This window comes from Leopardus geoffroyi, chromosome C1, assembly GCF_018350155.1.
Source record: "Leopardus geoffroyi isolate Oge1 chromosome C1, O.geoffroyi_Oge1_pat1.0, whole genome shotgun sequence".
NCBI classification, from domain to species: Eukaryota; Metazoa; Chordata; class Mammalia; order Carnivora; family Felidae; genus Leopardus; species Leopardus geoffroyi.
In genome coordinates this window covers 118,899,061-118,922,544 of record NC_059328.1, presented here as the reverse complement: position 1 = coordinate 118,922,544, position 23,484 = coordinate 118,899,061, and the positions used below count along the sequence as shown (strand labels likewise).

Genomic DNA, 23,484 nt, shown 5'->3' with positions numbered 1-23,484 from the left:
ATGAGTTCCTAAAGCCCCTTATTTAAGGATATATGTAACTAATTTATAGCAGTAACTAATGGAAGCAGGAAAAGCTGGACAGGCAGGTAGCAATTCTTTATGCACAGCCCTGAGGCCGTTCTGTCACGTTGTAGCAATGCTACATTTTACCTGGCGGTTGGTATCTCCTTGATGGATGACGGTGGTTGTACATAGAGTAGCTGGCGTAACGTTAATGATCGCTTCCGTTTGCTAATTGTTAAGCACGTGACAGGCGCTGTCCTAAGCACACTGGATGCTCTACTACATTGCATTCTACAACCCGATGAGAACTCTTAGCATCACCTTTTTACAGCCAACCACACCCAGACTCAGGGAGGCCAGATGTTTCGCCCAAGGCAGCAAGGTCTGTCTGACTCCAGACCCCGAGCTCTCAACCACTCCCATAAGCTGGAAGAGTAACGATATAGGATCCTTGAAATAGGAGAGAAAGCCAAATAGAATTGTATCACAAGACTAAGAGTTTAAGAACGTTCTCTTTTGTGAGAGAAAAGTTAGGGAGATCAATAATAGCTCTCAACCAGGCCTTGTGTATTCTCCTTGCCTTCAGGGTCCTTAGGTATCTCTTGCTCAAGATGATCATTTGGTGGCATGTCAGTCTGGGCTGGTTTGAGCTCAGTTGACCAACACCATTCAGTGGACTTCGCCCAGAGACCAACTCCTGTGCTTTGACCAAACTCTGTACCTCTACTGCCCATGCAGAAGTGCCAGCCCCAGGGAGGTCCAGGGAGAGGCCAAGGATAGCATGACCCAACCCTTTATCCTGCTGGAAAAGCCTGTCTTCCGGGAGACTGGAAGGGAACGCCAGCTTTGCTTACAGAACAGGCCCTTCTGGGGGTCCCAAGGGGCTGGTATGGGAAAGGCGACTTGCCCAAAACCAGGCAACAGCAACGACAGAGGGAAACAAGAAAAGCTCTGGGTGTAAATAAGTGTGGGAGATAGCGAGATGAGCAAACGTAAGTATTTCTTTAAGAAATGGCTTTATAAAAATGAAATATGTTTGTTATGAAAATATATTTCATTACTTGATATTGATTAAAAAAAAACACAACAACAGGTGAAGCCAAAGGAATTAATGAACTTCCTTGATATAAGTGATACTCCTAAGGGTACCTTATACCCTGACTGGGTGGTTCAGTCAGTTAAGCATCTGACTCTTGATTTTGACTCAGGTCATAATCTCATGGCTCGTGGGATAGAGCCCTGCATCAGACTCTGCACTGACAGTGTGGAGCCTGCTTGGGATTCTCTGCTCCTTCTCTCTTTCCCTCCCCCACTCATGTGCTCTCTCCCTCTCTCTTTCAAATTAAATAAATAAAAACTTTAAAAACGTGATATTCCTAAAATTTACTGCTAAAAATTAAGAAACGAGATTATAAAAGGTCACCTGGGTGGCTCAGTCGGTTAACCATGCGACTTTGGCTCAGGTCATGATCTCACAGTTTGTGGGTTTGAGCCCCGCGTCGGGCTCTGTGCTGACAGCTCAGAGCCTGGAGCCATCTTGGGATTCTGTGTCTCCCTCTCTCTGCCCCTCCGTGTCTCACACTTTGTCTCTCTCTCAAAATAATAAAGGAACATTAAAATAATTAAAAAAAAAAAAAGAGAGATTAAGAGGTCAGAGCCACTGCTTCCTTCAGCTGCATGCTTCAAGTTCAGCTAGAGTCTTGGTGGTGCAGAAAGGGGAAGTAGCATCCATAACTGTCTCCCCCCCCCCACCCACCCCTGCTCCTTATGGCTTCCTGTTCTGTGATACTATCTTTCCTTATCTGGGTTTACAGCCTTTGCATTCTGCCTTGTGACCATAAATGCCACAGTTGCTTAGTTTCTATTTAAATGGAACCAGGGTGTCCCCTCCATTCTTGTTCCATGTTTTCTCCACTCTAAGTTCTTCATGTCCGTCCTTTCTCCTGGCTTGTCTGGACTGTGTAATCCAGCTTATTAATTTGGCTTGTTAACCAAAGTTTCCTGGAGGCAACATACCAAGAGTGCCTGCGTGTTTGACAACGTCCCTGCAGCCTGTCATCTTGAAGGACAACTTGACTGGGTCTAAAAGTCATGGTGTACAGCTTTGGTCACCTCAGAACTTTGTAGACGTTGCTTGATTGCCCTTTGCTTTGAACTTGCTAGGAATTCAGAGGCTGGTCGGAATCTTTACCCACCCAAGGTGAATTCTGGATGCCCTTAGAATTCTCTTCCTTTTTGTTTTTGTTTCAATCTTGAGGTTAAGTAATTTGCCAAGATATGTATTGGTGTTGCTCTGTATCATTTGTTTTCCTTGAACGTCGCATGTCCTTTTGGTCTGGAGAGAAAGAACTTTCATTATTTTAGGACATTTTTCTTTTTTTTCTTTTCTTTTTTTTTTAAATTTTTATTCATTTTTGAGAGAGAGAGAGACAGCACGAGCAGGGGAGAGACAGAGAGAGAGGGAGACACACAATCCGAAGCAGGCTCCAGGCTTCAAGCGGTCAGCACAGAACCCGACGCGGGGCTCAAACCCACGAACCGTGAGATCATGACCTGAGCCAAAGTCGGATTCTTAAGTGACTGAGCCGCCCAGACGCCCGTTTTAGGAAATTTTTCAACTATTAAAACTGGATACGTTAATCTTCTATTTGCTTTGTTCTTTCCCTCAGGCATATAAATTATGTGTATGGGTTGGCTCCCCTTTGCCCCTGGTATCTGTTATCTTCTTGAAAATAATTTAATTGTGTACGGATTCTTCCTTCCTCCCTGCCACGGCTCTCCCTGTGTTTCTCCCTTCCTTGCATGTGTGTTCTTTACCGGCTTTTGCCTATGTTCCCTTCCTCCTCCAAAGTGGATTAATTTTTGAATTTTCAGTTTTTGTGCATAACACAAAATGTTGGTTCCACTCAGCATTTTACTCAGCGTTGAGTAGGGCCTGCTGCCAGCAGAAGGATAACGTGGGGAAAGAAATGATGGCGGTGATAATAATTACAATTGCAGCTGATGCTTATATGGTGCTTACCACGTGCCAGACATCAGTGCTGCTCATTTTTAACAAATATTTATTTTGAGAGAGAGAGAATGCACGCAAGTGCACGCACGAGTGGAGGAAGGGACAGAGAGAGGGAGAGAGAGAGAATCCCAAGCAGGCTCTGTGCTGTCAGCATGGAGCTGGATGTGGGGCTTGATCTCATGACCTTGAGGTAGATCATGACCTGAGCTGAAATCAAGAGTCAGAGGCTTAACCGACTGAGCCACCCCAGCACCTCAACACCGCTCATTTAATACTCCCAGTGACACTTATGACTGGATGCTATTATTATGTCCGCTTTGCATATGAGGAATCCGAGGCATGGAGTGTTTAGGTAAGTTGCCCAAGGGCAGAGCTGGGATTGGAACCAGGGTCTGGCCCACAGTCCGTGGGCTCAGGCATCCTGGGAGGACATCTCCCATCACTGCCTCAGGCTCACGAGGGCAGGGTGCGTCCTCTGTGCTGTGTGCTGTCATTCTGTGGTCACTTGCTCTGCTCTGTCCCCGTCATGTCACCTCCAGCCTCCCGGTCCCAGGTCTAAGGCCATAGAAATGTCAGGGCAATGTAGTTACTTCTTCAGCTGCCTCCCCCGCTATTCTAGGATGCTGAGGTCACGTCTCTTCTGTCCTGATCCCTGCTTCTCCAGGGCCCAGCCACATACCACGTTTTATCTCTTTAATCAAAGACTAGTGAGTGGTTTTTTGTTTTTTTTTTCGGGGCCATTCCCCTTATCCTCGGAGAAATTTGTTGCCCTCCCAGCTCCCGGCACACTCCCATGCCTTACTTTGCACTAGTAAAACCTTGGTTTGCTAGCATAATTCATTCCGGAACATGCTTGTCTTCCAAAGCACTCGTATGTCAAAGCGAATTTCTAGAACCATGGGCTCAGTTGTGATCATGTGACATTCGGCATCACACACTACTCCCATTGCAAGACGTGGCTCGTTTGTCAAGTTGAAATTTATTAGAAATGTTTGCTCCTCTTGTGGAACGCTCGCAGAACAAGTTACTTGAAATCGGAGGTTTTACTGTATTTGGTAAGCGTGCTGCTTTTCAGGCTTTGGGATTGTTTAAGGGAAGACTTTCCTTTTCTTCCATTTTATGCATTTGCTTCTTGGAGTTTTGGTGAGTTTTCCAGCAGGGTGTTCTAGTTAGAATAGCTTCGCTTCACCGTCTTGTACCAGAAATGCTGCTGGGCTTGGTTCCTCCTGCTGCTGGGTTTGCTTCCTGCCCTGTGGCCCCCCATCTGCATTTGTTCCAGAACTAAGCACTCAGTACTTGTGCATCAGGTACTGATAGGCCCTGGGCTGCCCCAGGGAACAAGACAGTCCTGCTTCCCTCTCTGATGTCCCAGTTCAGGGGAGAGACACAGGCACACAAGGAGGACATTGTCCAAGGGGTGGAAGTGGTTGTGACGAAAAACAAAATAAGGGGATGTGACCAGGTGACTGCTTTCGTCGGTGGTCAGGAACTGGGGAAGGGGGCTTTAAGCACAGGAGCCACCATCGCTATAAGGTTGGAAGCCCAGCATGTCTGGAGGAGCATGTCTCCCAAGGGGAGACCAAGTTGGAGAGGCCCCGGGGAGCTCAGGATGGTAGGAGTTAGGGTTTGGTTCTGAGCTGGGAGGGAGTCCAGTGGAGGGCTCTCAGCAGGAGGTGGGGCCTCATGACGCTCCTGAGGGGAGAGTGGGTTGGAGTAGCACAAGTAGGGAACAGGTTGTCCTCCTCAGGAAGGAAGCCCAGGGCTCGCCTCTGGGAACCACACAGGGAAGATCCGCATGGCCCCTGCACAAGGATGGCATGCAAATTCGTGAAGCATTCCATATTAAAAAAAAAAAAAAAAAAAAAAAGGAAAGAAGGAAGGAAGCCAGGTTGGCCTGGATGGGTACTGGCTGTGAAAATGGCGAAGGGTGGGTGGTGGCACAGTTGGGCTTTGCTGAGGCGTCGGCGAACTGGGGGTATGCTCAGGGGGTGGCTCCCTGTGTCCCCGTGAGCGATGGGGAGTGCAGGTGCTGTGCATGATGCTTCGTGCAGCTCTTGAGTTCAGCTATAAGCATTCCCATCCAGTCTCTCTGGCCTCCCCGGAGCTGTCTTTGTGTGCTGGACAGCGCCCAGGACGGTGGCCATGTAACATAGGTGTGCTACACTCACTGCTCCCTGCCAGCAGGTTACAGGCTTGACAGAAAATGAATTGGTGGCCTGGCTTGCCTCTCCCAGCATCCTCCTGCTCGGACTGCCCCTCAGCTTCCCATCAGCACAGGTAGGATCCCCAAGCTGTTCTGATCCTGCTCCCATGGCCTGCATTTTGGGTACTTAGTGGACAGGGAGGAAAAGGAAGATCCCCCCAAACTCTCACTTTACTGATTATTTCTAGTTTCCGTCACAAAGGCTTGCTGGAGGGAGAAGAGAATGAAAGATTAAAGGAAGATCGGGGATAACTGGCTGTTAGCATCCGTCCCGCACCTGCTGCGGCTGAGCAAGTGTTGGCCCTTCCCAGGAAGCTTAGAAACGAACTGATAACTGAAAGCCTCAGGGCTCATATTTCACGCCTTTACAGAAAGTCCACAGGCCTAAAATTTAAAGTAGACCTTCCCAGGGGCACCTGGGTGGCTCAGTCGGTTGAGCATCCGACTTCGGCTCAGGTCATGATTTCACGGTGTGTGGGTTCGAGCCCTGCATCTGGCTCTGTGCTGACAGCTCGGAGCCCGGAGCCTGCTTCGGATTCTGTGTCTCCTTCTCTCTCTGCCCCTCCCCCACTTGTGCTCTGACTCTCTCTGCCTCTCAAAAATAAAATAAATGCAAAAAAAAAATTTTTAAGTAGACCTTCCCAGGGGCAGCCCAGTCCTTGTCTCATGACCTGTAGAATAGCCTGAGTTTGGTAGCAAAAAGAAAAAGAAAGCAAAAAGAAAGACCCGGTGCTTTCGGAAACCCATCCCAGTGGCTTGGCACCGTGAGGCTGTTGCCTCTTCCTTTTTTAGGTATAGGTACAGTTGTCCCTTAAACAACACCGATTTTAACTGTCTGGGTCCACTTCAACGCAGATTTTTTTTTCAGTAAGTACAGCACAACTGTAAATATATTTTCTCTTCCTTATGATTTTCTCCATAACATTTTCTTTTCTCTAACTTGCTTTATGGTAAGAATACAGTATAAAATACATAGAACTTGGGAAGAGGGGATGGGCTAAATGGGGAAAGGGCATTAAGGAATCTACTCCTGAGACCGTTGTTGCACTATATGCTCACTATCTTGGATGTAAATTTAAAAATTTTAAAATTAATTAATTAATTAATTAATTAAAAAATAGATAAAATGAAACACATAGAACTTATAAATATGTGTTAATTGTTTATGTTATTGGTAAGGCTTCTGGTCAACAGTAGGCTATGAGTCATTATGTTTTGGGGGTGTTAAAAATTATATGTAGGAGGGGCGCCTGGGCGGCTCAGTCGGTTAAGCGTCTGACCCTTGGCTTCGGCTGGAGTCATGATCTCACAGTTTCGTGGATTTGAGCCCCTCATTGGGCTCTGCGCTGAAGGTACGGAGTCTGCTTGGGATCCTCTGTCTCCCTCTCTCTGCCCCTCCCCCACTTGCGCTGTCTCTGTGTCTCTCTCTCTCAAAATAAATAAATGAACAAAAAAAAAAAGTTGTATGTAGGTGTTCAACTTCACAGGGGGTGAGTGCTCTTCCCCCTCATGTTGTTCCACAATCAACTGTGTAAGTTTTTCTTGACATCTTGTTTTTTTGTTTTTTTGTTTTTTTTTAACTTTAACAACAACAAAAACAGTCTCCATACCCATCGTGGGGCTGGAACTCACAACCCCGACATCAAGAGTCTAACACTCCACTGATTGAGCCAGCTGGGGGCCCCCTCCTCCCGACATTTTAACGATAATATAATACAGAATAAGTCATTACTCATTATATTTGGCACAAATGTTGGGAAGGACACATTTATAGGACACACACTGCCTCCTAAGTAAGCATTATCCCAGATTTGTACACTGTTTTCTCCTTTAAACCTTGTCCCATCCTACAGCTGAGAAAATTGAGCCTCGGGTAACATAACAAGCCAAGTCACAGAGCTCGTATGGGGCCCAGTGAGCCAGGGTCTCTGTTGTCCACACACCCTGGGCAGTGGCAGTGATCTGTGAGTGTCCCTGTGGATGGCATGTGGTTCATTGTGGTGAGTCTCGAAGCCCTCCCTTCTGTGATCCAGTGAATCCAAAACACCGAATTTGTCAACGGCTTGTTCATGGACAGTTTTTAAACTATGCGCTATTAAATCCCTACCCGAACCTTAGGCAGATAAAGAAATTTACCCCACATCGCACAGCTCGTAAAACCCTAAATCCTGGAAGATTAAAACCAATACTTACTAACACTTCAAGCATGAGGGCTTTGTGATAATTTAGGGAGGATGATCTGTGCTTTCTGAGAATTTGAAATAAAAAGTTACTTAAAAAGGATAACAATATTGTAATGACACTATATGGACGTGAAAGAAGAAATGTTTAAAAAATGATCCCCCCCCAAAAAATAATAAATAAATAAAAATAAAAAATGATCCCCATTCTGGGCCTAACCACCCTAACAAATCTCCTGTGGGCGGCTGGCCATGTTTATGCATACTTTACATAATTATAATCAAGGTCAGGGCGCCTGGGTGGCTCAGTCGGTTGAGCATCAGACTTCGGCTCAGGTCATAGTTTTGTGAATTCGCGTCCTGCTTCAAGCTTACTGCTGTCAGCATGGAGCCTGCTTTGGATCCTCTGTCCCCCTTGCTCTCTGCCCGTCCCCTGCTCGCACTCTCTATCTCTCTCAAAAATATATAAAAAAACAAAAACCAAGGCAAAGATCCAGTGGTATTTTCTGGTCACTTCATGAATCATTATAGTATTTTTCGGTGTTGCTACGTTTTCTTCGTTATAGCCATTTTACGGATAGACTAGAATTTTCTTAGCCTCTAGTTCATTTCTCAGTTTTTCTCTCCTCTCTCTCTCTGCCCTACACCCTCACTGCCCTGCAATTTAACAGTATCCCTGCTGATCTAAGGCAGTGATCTGAAATTGCCCCCAGAGTGGACGGAACCCATAAAATCCTGGTTTGGGCTTTTTAAAATAAAGTAGTAATTGGGGAGGGGGGGGTTCTTACCGTTAAAACATGACACTTGCCCTCCTTCCTCCCACCATTAGTTTTTGCCAAGCAGTAAGCCAGGACTGCTAGGCACACCTTTAAGAGCTGTTAACATTTGACAATCAGCCGCAACCAAGTTCCGTTAACGGAGCTGTGCTAACCGGTGTCCCCGTTAATGGAAAAAGCATTGTCCACTCTGGTTGCCCAGGTTACGCCTCCAGTGTGTTTTATGTATTAGGTGTGGGCCGGGAGCACTTAAAAATAAATCAGCCAGGTCAAGGCAAACATTAATCCTTGCTCCAGAGCTTGTTCTTATTATTTTAAGTTAATGAGCCGGAGCAGAAGCAGTCTAAAGCCCCCCAGTGAACTGCGGGTCAGATGATGTTTTATTTTCTGACCGGGTGGGTGGTCAAGGTATGGACCTGTAGCACATGAGTTTGTATTCAGCTGATCCTAGGTTGGCCTATAGAACCGAGCTCTTCTGCTGATTCACTCTGCCCTGCAGGGAGTTCTTGGGTCACTAGTGGATGTCATTTAAAGGTTTAGACTTCTGCTCTCAGGAAGTTGACCCATACCTATTTCTGAAGCACTGAGCTAAGGGTCTGGGATGGTAAATGAGCTTTGGGGCCTGCTGCCAGCCTTAGGGGTGTGCAGTCCAGGGGGAGAGCTGTAAACTTGAGCAGGCAACAGTTCAGGTGGCCCTTGGGCTGATACAGGTTTAAGGGAGTGAAGGCTCCTAGGGATGAGGAGTCAGGAGGAGTTTCACTGGATACAGAGGTTGAGTGAGTGAATGAAACTTGGTTCATTCACTCACTCAACTAGTATTTATTGAGCTGGGAACACAGTAATGAGCAAGTTCCTACTTTTGTAAAACTACGTTTGAGTCTAGGAGAAGGCAGATGGCAAAAAGAGGTCATTTCAGAGAGTAGGATTAAAAAACTTAAAGAGGGGGCACGTGGGTGGCTCAGTCGGTTGAGCATCCAACTCTCGATTTTGGCTCGGGTCATGATCCCAGGATTGTGGGATCGAGCCCCATATCGGGCTCTGTGCTGAGCGTGGAGTCTGCTTAAGGTTCTCTCTCCCTCTTCCCCCTTCTCCTACTTGCTGTCTCTAAAAAAAAAAAACAACAAAAAAAAAAAAACAAAAACTAAAAGAAGATCTAGAGAAAGGGAATAGCATGTGCCAAGGCCCTGAGGCAGCAGGAGCCCAATGTGTATGACCTTCCTTCAGGTCTCAGCTGCAACATCTCCTCACTAGAGAAGCCTCCTGTTCATTATGTCTCAAATGGAGCATTTCATTTCACTTGCTTCCCCCATACCCTGCTTTACTTTTCTTGCGGTATTCGTAACATGACTTTATATTTTATATTCATCTATTTGTTTGTTTGCTTTCAGTCCCCAGCTAGAATGTAAAGTCTGTGAGATCTGGGATTTTGTTTTGTTTATTGCTGTTTCTCAGGTGCCTAAAACGTTGCCTGGAACACAGTAAATGCTTAGTGAATGCTTGGATAGGCACATAAAAGGTCCATGTGGTTGTGCATAGAGAACAAGGAAGACAGCGGGACAAGAGTGAGAGGACGGCGTAGATGAGAAGGAGGGTATGCCAAGCAATTTGGAGGGAAAGTATAAGGCCTCTGCAGGGATAGTGCAAAGACCAGACACATGAGGGCATAAGGAATCATCTAGAAGGCAAACCAAAGAGCCTTCAGTGGAAATCAGAGAGAACATTAACCCTTCTTGTATCTACTACATTGATCCTTCCTCCCTCTCTCCCTCCTTTTCTTTCTCCCTTTTCTTTCCCTTTCCCTGTTATTGAGCACTTACTAAGCCCTTTTGGCATCAGAGATTGAAAAGAAAAAGAAGGTAAGCTGGGATATTTGACTTCAGAGAGAGCAGTAGTCCCTCCCAAAGATTTGGAAGGAGAGAATCCAATTACACCAAAATGCAGGAAACTGAATTACCTGGACAGAAACTTTTATGCGTGTTCCTAGCTATTTTTTGTTGCTTACAGCATTAACATCGACGAGTGGTAATTGGCTTAAAGATGATAGTTCTGGGAGTTCACGTCTGACTCGCTAATGCTGATGGACATATATCTATTTATATAAGTGACAGTCAATTATTATGAAGGATTAACATAGCAGTTGGTAAATAAGATCAGCGTAAACATGTATAAGTCGATTCACATGGATTTAATGAAAAGAGCATGGAAATACTTGTACTTACCATGGGAAGAACATGTTTGTGTATCAGCCTCTTTGACTGGACTTCGCAAGATGAGAAAGAATCGTCTCTTTTCTTTCCCCTCAGGACTAATCCCGGCTAACGGGAAGATGAATGTGACCGTGAAGTTCACACCATTTCACTATGGGATTGCACAAATAAAAATGCAGCTATGGATCTCACAGTTCAACTCTCAACCATACGAATGTGTCTTCACCGGAACATGCTGTCCCAACGTGGCTTTACCGTATGGCTGCTTTGGAATGTCTTTTGTTTCTTCCTAAAATTTGTTTAAAGTAATTCCTAAGTTGCCATTTCTTCCCATTCTTTCTTTCTTGTAGCAGAATGCCATTACAACCGTACGTAAGATGATGAGCTTTCATAAAATACTCTTTAAAATATGGGGTGCCTGGGTGGCTCAGTCGGTTAAGCGTCCGACTTCGGCTCAGGTCACGATCTCGCGGTATGTGAGTTTGAGCCCCGTGTCGGGCTCTGTGCTGACAGCTCAGAGCCTGGAGCCTGTTTCGGATTCTGTGTCTCCCTCTCTCTCTGACCCTCCCCTGTTCATGCTCTGTCTCTATCTGTCTCAAGAATAAATAAACATTAAAAAAAAAATTAAAAAAAAAAAATAATGCACAGAATAGCTCTAGGCTTGTAGCGGTAGTTGTTCCTACTGAGAGGGGAAGAGATGACCAAGAAAAGGTGGTTTGAGGGATACTTGCTTTTACTGATTACTACTGCTGGGCTGGTTGAGTTTTGACCTTATGCATGTATTTCATGCATGTACATTACACATTACATACATGATCGTATGTATGTATTACACTCTATTTTATCTTTTATTTTTTTTAAGTTTATTTATTTATTGAGAGAGAGAGAGAGAGAGTGGGGGAGGGACAGAGAGGGAGGGATTGAGAGAGAATCCCAAGTAGGCTCTGAGCTATCAGTGCAGAGCCCAATGCAGGGCTTGAACTCCCATACTGTGAGCTCGTGACCTGAGCCAAAGTCAGATGTTTAACTGACTGAGCCACCCAGGTGCCTCTACACTCTATTTTAAATTTTTTTTAACGTTTTTTTTTTAATTTATTTTTGAGACAGAGAGAGACAGAGCATGAACGGGGCAGGGGCAGAGAGAGAGGGAGACACAGAATCGGAAGCAGGCTCCAGGCTGAGCCATCAGCCCAGAGCCCGACGTGGGGCTCGAACTCGCATACCGCGAGATCGTGACCTGAGCTGAAGTCGGACGCTTTAACTGACTGAGCCACTCAGGCGCCCCCCTACACTCTATTTTAAATGTAAATCATAAGACAGGAACAGCATAACTATTTTCAAATTTTCAACATGACATCATTTTTCTTAATGTTTATTTATTTTTGAGAGAGAAAAAGAACACAAGTGGGGGAGGGTCACAAGGAGGAGGAGGGACAGAGAGAAAGGGAGACACAATCCAAAGCAGGCTCCAGCTCTAAGCTGTCAGCACAGAGCCCGACGTGGGGCTCGAACTCATGAACTGTGAAATAATGACCTGAGCCAAAGTTGGACGCTGATTGAGCCACCCAGGTGCCTCAATATGACGTTATAATTAGTTGAGTGCCTGCTGTGCGCAGTGTCCATTGCAAAGCCCTATGGGACACAGTCTACACTCTGAAGACACTCACAGCAGAGGAGCTAAAAGAAGTCAGGTATAACAAGTGACTTCAACATAAGGCAAAAATGAAAATGTGCCACATGGGAGGTTTTTTTTTTTTTTAAAACTCATCAGGATTCACAGAGTAAAGGTGTGAAATGAGATTAAGTTTTACTTTGTAACAAATTTTTTTCTGAACTTCTATTTCTATTTGATTGTGAGCTTGTATTTTTATATCCCAATATATCTGGTTAAAGTTACACATTTTTCCTAATATGCATGATTTGTATAAAAGCTAAAGGAAAACTTGTCACAGCATAAGGAAAATCCTTACAGATGTTTTGAAAAGGATAAAGAAATATCTGGAGTTTCCTTTTCACATAGAGATACACATCCCACGTTGACATCATTAAGCATATTGAAAGTAGAGTAACACCCCCATATCAAAATATGAACGAACTCCACGATTATATATTTATTTCATGACTCTTCCTAAAAATTCAAAGCAGACTAAATCAACTGTAGGATGTTAGCGTGGCCTGCTGAACCCGAATCCCGCAAGTAACCACGGTAGAAATAAAATCATCCTGGCAATGAACGAGTAGCATTGGATATGAGGGAAAGACCGTAGTAATTTTTCTGGTATTAGGTAACTGGCCACACAAAATGCTATTTGCCGTCTCATGTCGTATGCTGTGATGTACAAATGGCTTTCTTAAAGACCTCGCTTGAGTGGATTGTTGCTTCCCAAGACATGTTCTTTTTTTTTTTATTTTTTTTATTGAATTTTTTTTTTAACGTTTATTTATTTTTGAGACAGAGAGAGACAGAGCATGAACGGGGGGAGGGTCAGAGAGAGAGGGAGACACAGAATCCGAAACAGGCTCCAGGCTCTGAGCTGTCAGCACAGAGCCCGACACAGGGCTCGAGCTCACGGACCGCGAGATCATGACCTGAGCCCAAGTCGGACGCTTAACGGACTGAGCCCCCCCAAGACATGTTCTTAAATATACGAGGGCGTTGTACGGTAGAAGCACCATGCAAATGCAGACATACCCTGTTTTTAAACTACTATGTTTTGGTCACCCAGCTGGAATTTAATACCTCATTTAGTACACACTTGATGTTTTCAAGGACTGTGCCCCAAGACCTACGTATCTCCCCAGACTGTAGATAGTACTAGAACATATAAATTCCACCATGAAGGAAGAAAATTATCCTGGCCTCAGTGTTCTCTGAAAGATTCATAGGTTGCTGGGTCTTGTTTGGTTTTTGTCATTGCAGAATATGGTGTATGATGGAATTCCTCAAGTTCCCCGAGTAACTTCCTTGTTAAAATTTACCATTTTCTTCGACCCCTTCGTTCCCATCGTCAGCCGTTAGATTGCGTGAGGAGACTGTTTTTCCACGCCTTCAAAGATGTGGAAACAAAAATGTTTCCCAATGTTTATAGCAGAGGTGGTGTCAACGCTCTGATGAGATGTGGACACTGGGCCACAGCTCGCCCCCTGACCTGCTGCCTCTGCCCTGCACGTCGCAGCCCGTCAGTCAGTGTGTGTCTTGCCAAAGGGCATGTTCTCTCAGGCTATCGACCTTTCAAGATACTCTTATGTAGGCAATGTTAAGTTTGAGATTGCTGGTGTGTCCCATGTTGTGCAGTCGGGGTAGGGGTTCAGCACGTGTATTGTGATTGTCAGAATGAATAAACGTTAGGGGCGCCTGGGTGGCTCCGTCGGTTGAGCGTCCGACTTCGGCTCAGGTCATAATCTCACAGTTCGTGGGTTCGAGCCCCGCATCGGGCTCTGTGCTGACAGCTCGGAGCCTGGAGCCTGCTTCAGATTCTGTGTCTCCCTCTCTCTCTGCCCCGCCCCCACACCCCGCTCGTGCTCCATCTCTCTCTTTCAAAAAAATAAACGTTAAAAAAAATTAAGAATGAGTAAACGTTAGGGTATTCCTTTTTCTGTAATATCGTGGACATAAGTCATTTTGCAAAACAAGTGTTCATATATTGTAGCTTGAAGAAATGCCTCACAGTATTGAACGTGATGCAGTTCTACTACATCTCACAATAAATAATTCCAGTAGCTTTTCTGTAGGCACGGTAATAGCACTGCCTATACCTACATATGTCCAAGACAATTTTCAGTTGCAGAAAAGATCTCAAATATTAGTCCGAGTTGCTTTTTAAAAGATCTTCCTGGCAGTGCCTGGGTGACTTAGTTGATTGAGAATCTGACTCTCGATTTTGGCTCAGGTCATGATCCCAGGGTCCTGGGATCAAGCCCCACATTGGGGTCCAAGCGGAGCGTGGAGCTTGCTTGAGATTCTCTTCTCTCTCCCACCCTCTGCCCCTCCCCCTCACGTACACGCGTGTGTGTGTGTGTGCACACGTGCACTCTATCTTTCTAAAAAAAAAAAAAACTTACTGTAAACAGTGGCCATAATCATTCTTTTACTAGGAAGATAAATCAGTATAAGATTTTTTTTTAATGTAGTAGATTTAGCTGTTGAAAATCAACAGCCTAGAAATGAATCACACTAGACCGTGAGAGCATTTTTCAGTGTGTCACATTGTCCTCTTGTTATATTCTTTGAGAAGCTAAATAAAAGCACCCATTGGTAGACTATTTTGACACATATGATTATACGCTGGTATACTGATATTGCATTTATTTTAGTAGACCACTGTTTTACTTTTTTTTTAATATAAAGCTTTCTTTCTTTCTTTCTTTCTTTCTTTCTTTCTTTCTTTCTTCCTTTCTTTCAGTAGGCTTCATGCCCAACGTGGGGCTTGAACTCCCGACCCTGAGATCAAGAGTTCCGTGCCCTACCAACTGAGCCAGCCCGGCGTCCTAGTAGACCACTGTTTTAGCACATAAATTTATTTTCAGTGCAGATATAGTCATTAATTGACCAAAAGCCATGGTATTACCAGAAGGAACATTAAAAATAGAAAGCTTGTGGGGCACCAGGCTGACTCAGTCAGTAGAGCATGTGACTCCTGATCTCGGGGTTGTAAATTCGAGCCCCCACATTGGGTGTAGTGATTACCTAAAAAAATCCTTTAAAAAATAGGAACCTTGCGTTGTTGGATCATATACTAATTTAATACCTGTTTTAAACTATAGATTAGAAGAATTTGAAAGATTAAATGCTCTTTCTAAGAGAGTGGATGTTCCTCCAGAAAAGGCAATGACACACATAAATTTTCACCGCCTGCCACCAAAAATAAAGCCCCCAAAGATTAAGGTAACGTGCACATTACACTCAACACGCTGGAAGGAATGATAGAGAAGCAAAATAAGTGACTTTTCCCTCCTGATTTGGTCTCAGGAAATTGAATATCACGACTTGAGATTTCCAGTGGATTTATCAAATCCGTTTGCTGTGGCAACTGTTTTAAACCAAGAACCAGGGAAATTGAAGATTAAAGAATTAAGAGAAGGTAACTGGTCGATTCATTATAAATCAGCCCCTGGCGGAACAGGAAAGAATTATTGCTTGTCGCATTTTTAAAAAAAATTTTTTTTTAATTTTATTTTTACATTTATTTATTTTTAAGAGACAGAGTGAGACAAAATGAGAGTGGGGGAGGGGCAGAGAGAGAGGGAGACACAGAATCCGAGGCAGGCTCCAGGCTCCCAGCTGTCAGCCCAGAGCCCGACGCAGGGCTCGAACTCATGAACCACGAGATCCTGACCTGAGCTGAAGTCGGACGCTCAACCAGCTGAGCCACCCAGGCGCCCCACTGCTTGCCACATTTACTGTTAATGAACAGCAGCAACGAAGCTGAGATTGCTGTTGTGTTTTGCCATTAGAAATGTGTTTTTGGGGGCGCCTGGGTGGCTCAGTCGGTTAAGCGTCCGACTTCGGCTCAGGTCATGATCTCACGGTCTGTGAGTTCGAGCCCCGCGTCGGGCTCTGTGCTGACGGCTCAGGGCCTGGAGCCTGCTTCCGATTCTGTGTCTCCCTCTCTCTCTGCCCCTGCCCCATTCATGCTCTGTCTCTCTCTGTCTCAAAAATAAACATTAAAAATTAAAAAAAAAAAAAAAAGAAAGAAATGTGTTTTTGTCTTAGCAGATGATTCTGATTTGACTCTGGCATAATCATCGTTTGCTTCTGCCCTCAGTTTTGGACCAAGGCAATGAGATTTCAAAAACAAGACAGATGAAGGAAGCACTGTTTGAACAGAAAGTCAGACAGGACACTTATGAAGAGATGGAAAATCACCTTAAGTGGTAAATATTGAGCAATTATTCATATCAAATGAAAATACAGTGTTTTTAGTAATGGCTTTTTTTTTTTTTTAGTAATGGCTTTTTATACATGAGACATGATGAAATGTAACAGCTTTTTGTGCCCTTTTAGAAGTTTGATTATTCCCTCTCCTCCACTGGCCCTCCGACATTTCCATTAGGACTAAATTATTGCGAGCAAACACGTTCTTTCCTCAGTGTGACCAGACAGTGGCAGAACCAGGACCCTGCTCCCTCCGGCCACTGCTGCCAGCGTCCCATCTCTCTCTTCGCAGGTGCCCCAACTCTTGCCCCAGCATTAGCCCCCTGTGCCCTGGGCAGTGTGCCCCAGGGGCCTTGCGGGGAGCCCAGCAGTGCGGGCTAGGGGTTAGGAGAGGCCCTGGGGGGGGGCGGTTCTAAAACTCAGCCGTGAGACTTCTGTCTTGTGCTCCGGCAGTCAAAATAGAGCCCTTTCCACAATTTGTTACAAGTTCATATCAGATGCATCTGTGTGCACAGACTCCACTAACGTAAACTTTAGGAACTCTTGAATTGAGCTCAAAAAGACACTGTTAGAGTCTTTGAGAGGCCGCCTCATCCCACGCCCCACCTCCACATTTCCTGGACAGAAGGAAGGTGCGCTGAGCCCCAGGGCCCTCACAGATGCCCCCTGCGGCCCCCCTGCTTGCACAGAGGACCACCCTTAGTTTCTCACGGAAGCACCTCTGCTTCTGCGGCAGTCTGTATCCACGGGCTGGCCTCCGTTAAATGGGAAGAACGCCAAGTACCTTCAGATCATTTTTTAAAATACTCTTTCCCTATTATAAGAAATGATCATGTTGTCATTGTCGAAAACCTGAAAAATACATATTTTTTAAGTGTAGAGAAGGGGAAAAAAAATCTCTATAATGTGCTAATGACCACCATTAGCACTGGTGTATTTCCTTCCTCCTGTGCTTCTCCGCAACATACCTGAAGTCACATCCTAAATTCAGTTTTGTATGCTGTGTTCTTCACTTCATGTTTTCCCCCGGCTGTTTTTGTTGAAAGCTTTTTAAACCTGCCAGTAACACCCATAGACACTTGACATGGGTTCACCGGTCCTGACATTATGCCATATCTACTCCTCCTTCTCCACATACACACGCTTCACACGCGTCTTTCTTTGAACCATTGGAAAGTAAGTTGCAGATGTCATGAGGCTTCACTCTTAGGGACTTGAGCGTGTAGTTCCTAAGAACAAGGACATTCTCCAACATTACCATAATCACTTCCAAGAAGGCTGACATTGATACCGTAATATTATCATCTCCAACCTATATGCAGATTTACCCGGTTGTCTCAATAATATCCTTTCTATCTGGCTTTTTTGTTTGTTTTTGGAGAGGAAGAATCCAGCATCCAAAGGTCATACAATATGTATTTAGCTTCTAGGTCTCTTCACTCTCCCTCACTCTCCTTCTCATCATAGCTGCTATTTATTTTTGAACATGTGCCAGCCTCCACAGTCAATACACTCCATACAAGAGTTTTCTAAACTGTGGTAAAATTCACCAAACGCAAAGTTCACCATCTTAGCCATTTTCAAGGGTACAATGCAGAAGTTTTTTGTGTATTCACGGGGCTGTGCAGCCATCACCAGTACTCGACTCCAGAATATTTGCATCACTCCAGAAAGAAACCCCATACCCATTAGGCAGTCGCTCCCCAGTCCCCTCTCCCCTCCCCCAGCACTTGGTGACCACTATTATATCTCTGTAGATTCACCTATTCCGGACATTTCATTTATTTTTTATTTAAAAAAAAATTTTTTTAACGTTTATTTATTTTTGAGACAGAGAGAGACAAAGCATGAACGGGGGAGGGTCAGGGAGAGGGAGACACAGAATCTGAAACAGGCTCCAGGCTCTGAGCTGTCAGCACAGAGCCTGACGCAGGGCTCGAACTCACGGACTGCGAGATCATGATCTGAGCCGAAGTCAGACGCTTAACCGACTGAGCCACCCAGGCGCCCCTGGACATTTCATTTAAATGGAATCATACTGGGGCGCCTGGGTGGCTCAGTAAGCACCCACCTTTGGCTCAGGTCGTGATCTCACGGTTCATGAGTTCGAGCCCTGTGATGGGCTCTGTGCTGACAGGTCAGAGCCCGGATTCTGTGTCTCCCTGTCTTTCTCTCTCTCTCTCTCTGCCCCTCCCCAGCTCACACTCTGTCTCTGTCAAAAATAAATAGACATTAAAAAAAAAAATAAATGGAATCATACACACCCATATGGCCTTTTGTAACTGGCTTCTTTCATTTAACACGGTTTAAGGGTTCATCTACATCATAGCATCTATCGGGGCTTTGTTGCTTTTTATGGCTGCATACTATTCCATTGTATGGCCATGCGGTGTTTTGTTTATCCGTTTCTCGGTTGATGGGCATTGGGTGGTCTTCATTTTTTGGCCGTCATGAATAACGCTGCTGTGAACATTCACACACAAATTTTTGTGTGAGCGCATCTTTTCAGTCCTCTTGGGTACATGCCTAGGAGTGGAATTGCTTGGTCGCGTGGGAACTCGATGTTCAACTTTTTGTGCCACCGCCACACCGTTTTCCGCAGTGGCTGCCCCACTGAACGTTCCTGTCAGCGGTGTAACCAAGGTTCCAGTTGGCCCACATCCTTGGCAGTGCCTGCTTTGTTGCTCCCATCATCATCGTCACTGACATCTTCGTGGGTGTGACGTACCAGTACACCAGTCGCTGTGGTCCTGATTTCCATTTCCCTCATGACTAGAGATGTTGGGCGTCCGGATTTTTGTTTCATTTATTTATAAAGATCCAGCACGTGTTGCTAGAAGAGAAGCTTCATTTTGTAGAACGCATTCTTCATCTCAGCTGTGTTGCTCTAGTCGCCACGGTGTCTGCCCCCCCATGGCCCTGCTCCAATGTCTCTGCTCTCCTCTTCCGTTGTAGAGTATAGCTAAGACATTCCATCCCCAAGCCGACCATGGTATTCTGATCGGTTCTGGAAGCTGGTTTTTTTGTTGTTTTTTTTTTTTCTCCCCAGGCAGGTGCACCTTGGTAAAGATCATGTGTCTTTAAAATTTAAAAAAGACCTTATTGAAGAGCGGCAAAGAGAAAACGCCAAATACAAGGTCAGAATCACTGTTAGTTTGATGTCGCTGATTGCACTCGATAGGTCGAATTCCGGCTATATGCAAGATGCCTCATCAGGAGAAAGAAAACTTAAAGTTGGGGGGAGGAACCTGATGACAAGTTCATTGTTAACCATAAATCAAGGCCGGCCGTAAGTGTCACAAGAGACCTCTACTAAGTATTGTGGGGATTTCGAAGCCAGAGAGATGAGAGAACTCATTTAATTGAAAAGCTTCCTGGAAGACACGGTATGATTTTGAAAAGCAATAGAGAGGACAGAGGCATTCAATTCAGAGGGAGGGAAATGCCTCAAGTTCAGGTTGGAATTCTGGACATTAGGTGCATCTGTCCTATATTCTGCAGGGCATGAAAGTAAGAGGGACACAAAGACAGTGGCCAGGAGCCATGCCAGAGCCAGACAAAAGGTCCAAGTCAGAGATGCTCAAGGGGGCTAAACAGAGAGCAGGAAACCGGTTGAGGGGAGGGAGCAACGGCTGGGTCGCCAAGGCGGCACCTGTGGATTCAGGGAGTGGGGGATGGAGACGGGAATGGCGGGGCTGGATCACACCCCTGGGCTTGTCATGGCATGAGAGATGTTGTTCCCTGAGGACAGGTGCAGGGGACACTGGGGACAGTTCTGTAGTGGCCGAAGCACAGGACACACACGGGCCAGAGGAGATAGGGCTTCACTTGCACCTCCTGTCTCGGGGGCTCGGACTTTGGTGGTAGGACTTGCAGAATCACCACATGTCCTGTTGGCCTGCTGGGGCTGCCATAGCCAAGTACCACAGAGTGGGTGGTGTGATCAACGGAAATGTATTTTCTCACCGTTCTGAAAGCCCAAGATCAAGGTGTTGGCAAGGTTGGCTCCTTGTAAGGGACATGAGGGAATGATCCCTCTCATTGGCTTGTAGATGATCGTCTTTTCCCTGTGACTTCATAGTTTCTGTGTCCAGATTTCCTCTTATAAAGGACACCAGTCACACTGGAGTAGGGCCCACGCCATGACCTCATTTTAACTTGATTGCATCTTCAAAGACTGTATCTCCCAATACATTCATATTCTGATGTGACTAGGGGTTAAGATTGCAACATATGACTTTTGGGGACATAATTCAGCCATAACACATATATTTCAGCCCGGGAGTGTGTGCTTCCCACAGTCAGAGCCGCACACAGTGGCAGCATTGGGTAGGAGGGACTGCGGAAAAATAGGTATGTTGTCAGATAGGAATATTTTTCTCGTATAGAATACATTTTTCTTCCTCCTTTTTCTTCTTGATTAGAGTCTAAGTCAAGTATCTGAATAAATTTACCTTACTTTTCTTTATTTTTCATGAGATAGACAAAAGAATGTAAAATCATTGCATTAGTAAATCTTAATCTTAGCATTGAGGGAAGGCACATATTAGATTGGCATTTAAATTTAGGTTGATGAGTAGATCAGTTTCTCCATATGTGATTTTCAAAACAAAATACCAAGTTTTCTGTCCACCCTACAGTGGGTGATGTTTTCTTTAAAGAATTTTTTTTTATGTTTGTTTATTTTTGAGAGAGAGAGAGAGAGAGAGAGAGAGAGAGCGTGAACAGGGGAGGGGCAGAGAGAGAGGGAGACATAGAATCTGAAGCAGGCTCTAGGCTCTGAGCTGTCAGCACAGAGCCTGATGTGGGGCTCAAAGCCATGAACGGTGAGATCATGACCTGAGCCGAAGTCCAGCATTTAACCAACTCAGCCACCCAGGTGCCCCTTATTTATTTTTTTGATGATATTTTCTAACTTTTATTTTTTGTATTTTTTTTTAACATTTATTTATTATTGAGAGACAGAGACAGAGCATGAGCATGGGAGGGGCAGAGAGAGAGGAGGCGACACAGAATCGGAAGCAGGCTCCAGGCTCTGAGCTGTCAGCACAAAACCCTACGCAGGGCTCGAACTCACAAACCACGAGACCATGACCTGAGTCAAAGTCAGACGCTTAACCAACTGAGCCACCCAGGCACCTCTCTAACTGTTTTAGAGATGAAGGTGATACAGACATGGCACGACCAGGTCAATGTGACCTTTAGGGCTGGAATTGCCAGCATTTGGTGGACAGGCCAACCTAACTGTGCATTCGTGTGGCAAGTGTGCTTAGTGAATACTCACTGTCTGTAAGAAATCCTGCTGGAGAATAAGCCACTTTTCCTGCCCTCAAGAAGAGCACAGTCCAGAAGGGGCAGAGAAACATGATTTAAAATGTACCAACTGCAGTAATTAAAAGGTAAAGAAAGGGAGAAGATAGGATTCCTAGGTGTCCAGCTCGATGCTTGCTGGCGATTTTAAATGAGATCCCAAACACCAAAGAAGGGGGAAGATGAAAATTTCAGTTTGGGGCATGTTGTTGGGGGGACTGGAGGGCATCCAGGTGGCGGCTGAAGGAACAAGTCTGCCTCAGCAGAGAGGTAGCCACTAGACCACAGAGGAGCCCGGTGACCTGGGGAAAGTGAATGGTGCGAGAAGCTGGTAACTCAAGACTGGACATCTAGAGAAGCTCCTGATTTGAGGGAAGAGCAGCGGACGATGGAGAAGACAGAAGGGAAGTGGTCAGGGAGGTCAGGAGAAACGGACAACGCTGAGAAAACCGATGGGGGAGAGATCCAGGATGAGAAAACCGATGGGGGAGAGATCCAGGATGGCAGGGCCTGAGAAGAACCCATGGCGTTTGGCCATTCGGAGGCCTTTGTTTGCCTTAGCGACGGCAATCCTGGGAGACATGCGGAGGTAAAAAGCCAAATTTCAATTGCCCAAGAATGTATGGAAGCGAGTAGATGGTTTCTTGAAAAGTTGAGATGAGCAGGGGCGAGGAGTCAGGGCCTGGACCATTAGAGGGGGATGAAGTGTCAAGGAGGTTGGTTTCTGAGTTGGCAGACTTGGGCGTGTTTGTACACGGAGAGCAAAGAGCAATCCCAGAAGAAAAGGCTTCTCTGATCCAGGAAGCAGAGACAGCCATGAGCAGGGGCTGGAGAGAGGCCTGCAGAGAGTAGTGAGCATCCACAAAGGTGCCCGAGTAGAGCAGGAAAGGGGCCGTCACACCCTTAACAACACCCACCAGGACCCTGAGCCCCAGTGCAGGTGGACTGTTGCAGAGACCCTATTCTGTGTGTCCGGGAGATTTCATCTGGCAGCCGAATCCTGGCAGGTGACCCAGCGGCAAGGAACACCTGGAGGCCCAAGGCAGGTGGCAGAAAGGCGAATGAAAGAGAGCTGGAGGGGGCTGTGGAGGGAGCGGAGGGAGTAGGCATTATAGCAGGATGATGGGCTTTTCCTCGGGAGATGATCAATGATAGTGAATTCCAAAATGCACACTGGAAATAAGTGGAGTCTTGATAAACGTGTAATACACCACCCTCCTCTCTCTTCTGGCTACCAACCTATTCGCCATTCCCTTCTTTAAGGTGCTTATTTTATTTTATTTTTAGTCATGGTGGAGGTCTGGTGTCTCCCCCACAAAATCTGTATTTTGAAGCTAAGATCCACAGTCAGCTCCCAGATACGTGCACATCAAAGCTGCACAGCTTACCCCCTGGTGACAATAATACAGTTCTCTTGTTTCTCATGTTACTGTGGTGATCAGAGCACCTTTCTTTCAGTTAGGACTTTGGAAATGATTGCAAACAGGGGCGTCCGGGTGGTTCAGTCAGTTAAGCATCTGACTTCGGCTCAGGTCATCACCTCTCGGACTGTGAGCTCGAGCCCCAAGTCGGGCTCTGTGCTGACAGCTCAGAGGCCTGGAGCCTGCCTCGGATTCTGTGTCTCCCTCTCTCTCTGCCCCTGCCCCACTCACACGCTGTCTCACTCTCTCAAAAATAAATATTTAAAAAGAAATTTTTTTAAATGATTGCAAACAGCGTATGCACAAAGCAAGCTAGATTTAGAAGTCACTTAAATAATAAAAACCACAGGTAAAAACCAGTAAGTTTTTGCAGTGTGCACAGTCCCCTTTTCCCCGAAAGCAGGTGTATGTGGGGATATCAATCCCAGCCCAGCCAGCCAGCCTTCCCGGGAGTGTCCCAGTGTCCCGGGGCTCCTGGTTCAGGGGAAGCAGGAGG

The 23,484-nt window shown here is 45.6% G+C and overlaps 1 protein-coding gene and 1 pseudogene across 9 annotated transcripts in view; both read left to right on the top strand.

Annotated features, from left to right (window-relative positions):
* CFAP221 (cilia and flagella associated protein 221) overlaps positions 1-23,484 on the top strand; it is a 101,858-nt gene that overhangs the window by 39,943 nt on the left and 38,431 nt on the right. For 8 of the 9 annotated variants that reach the window (XM_045479529.1, XM_045479527.1, XM_045479525.1 and 5 more), the window contains 5 exons: positions 10,479-10,638; positions 15,147-15,267; positions 15,352-15,463; positions 16,148-16,256; positions 19,307-19,394. In XM_045479529.1, the coding sequence (XP_045335485.1) occupies positions 10,479-10,638; positions 15,147-15,267; positions 15,352-15,463; positions 16,148-16,256; positions 19,307-19,394 (590 nt within the window). The remainder of the gene's footprint in view (positions 1-10,478; positions 10,639-15,146; positions 15,268-15,351; positions 15,464-16,147; positions 16,257-19,306; positions 19,395-23,484) is intronic. The other variant, XM_045479528.1, reaches the window with a different exon arrangement.
* On the top strand, positions 4,770-4,863 carry LOC123600190 (annotated as a pseudogene).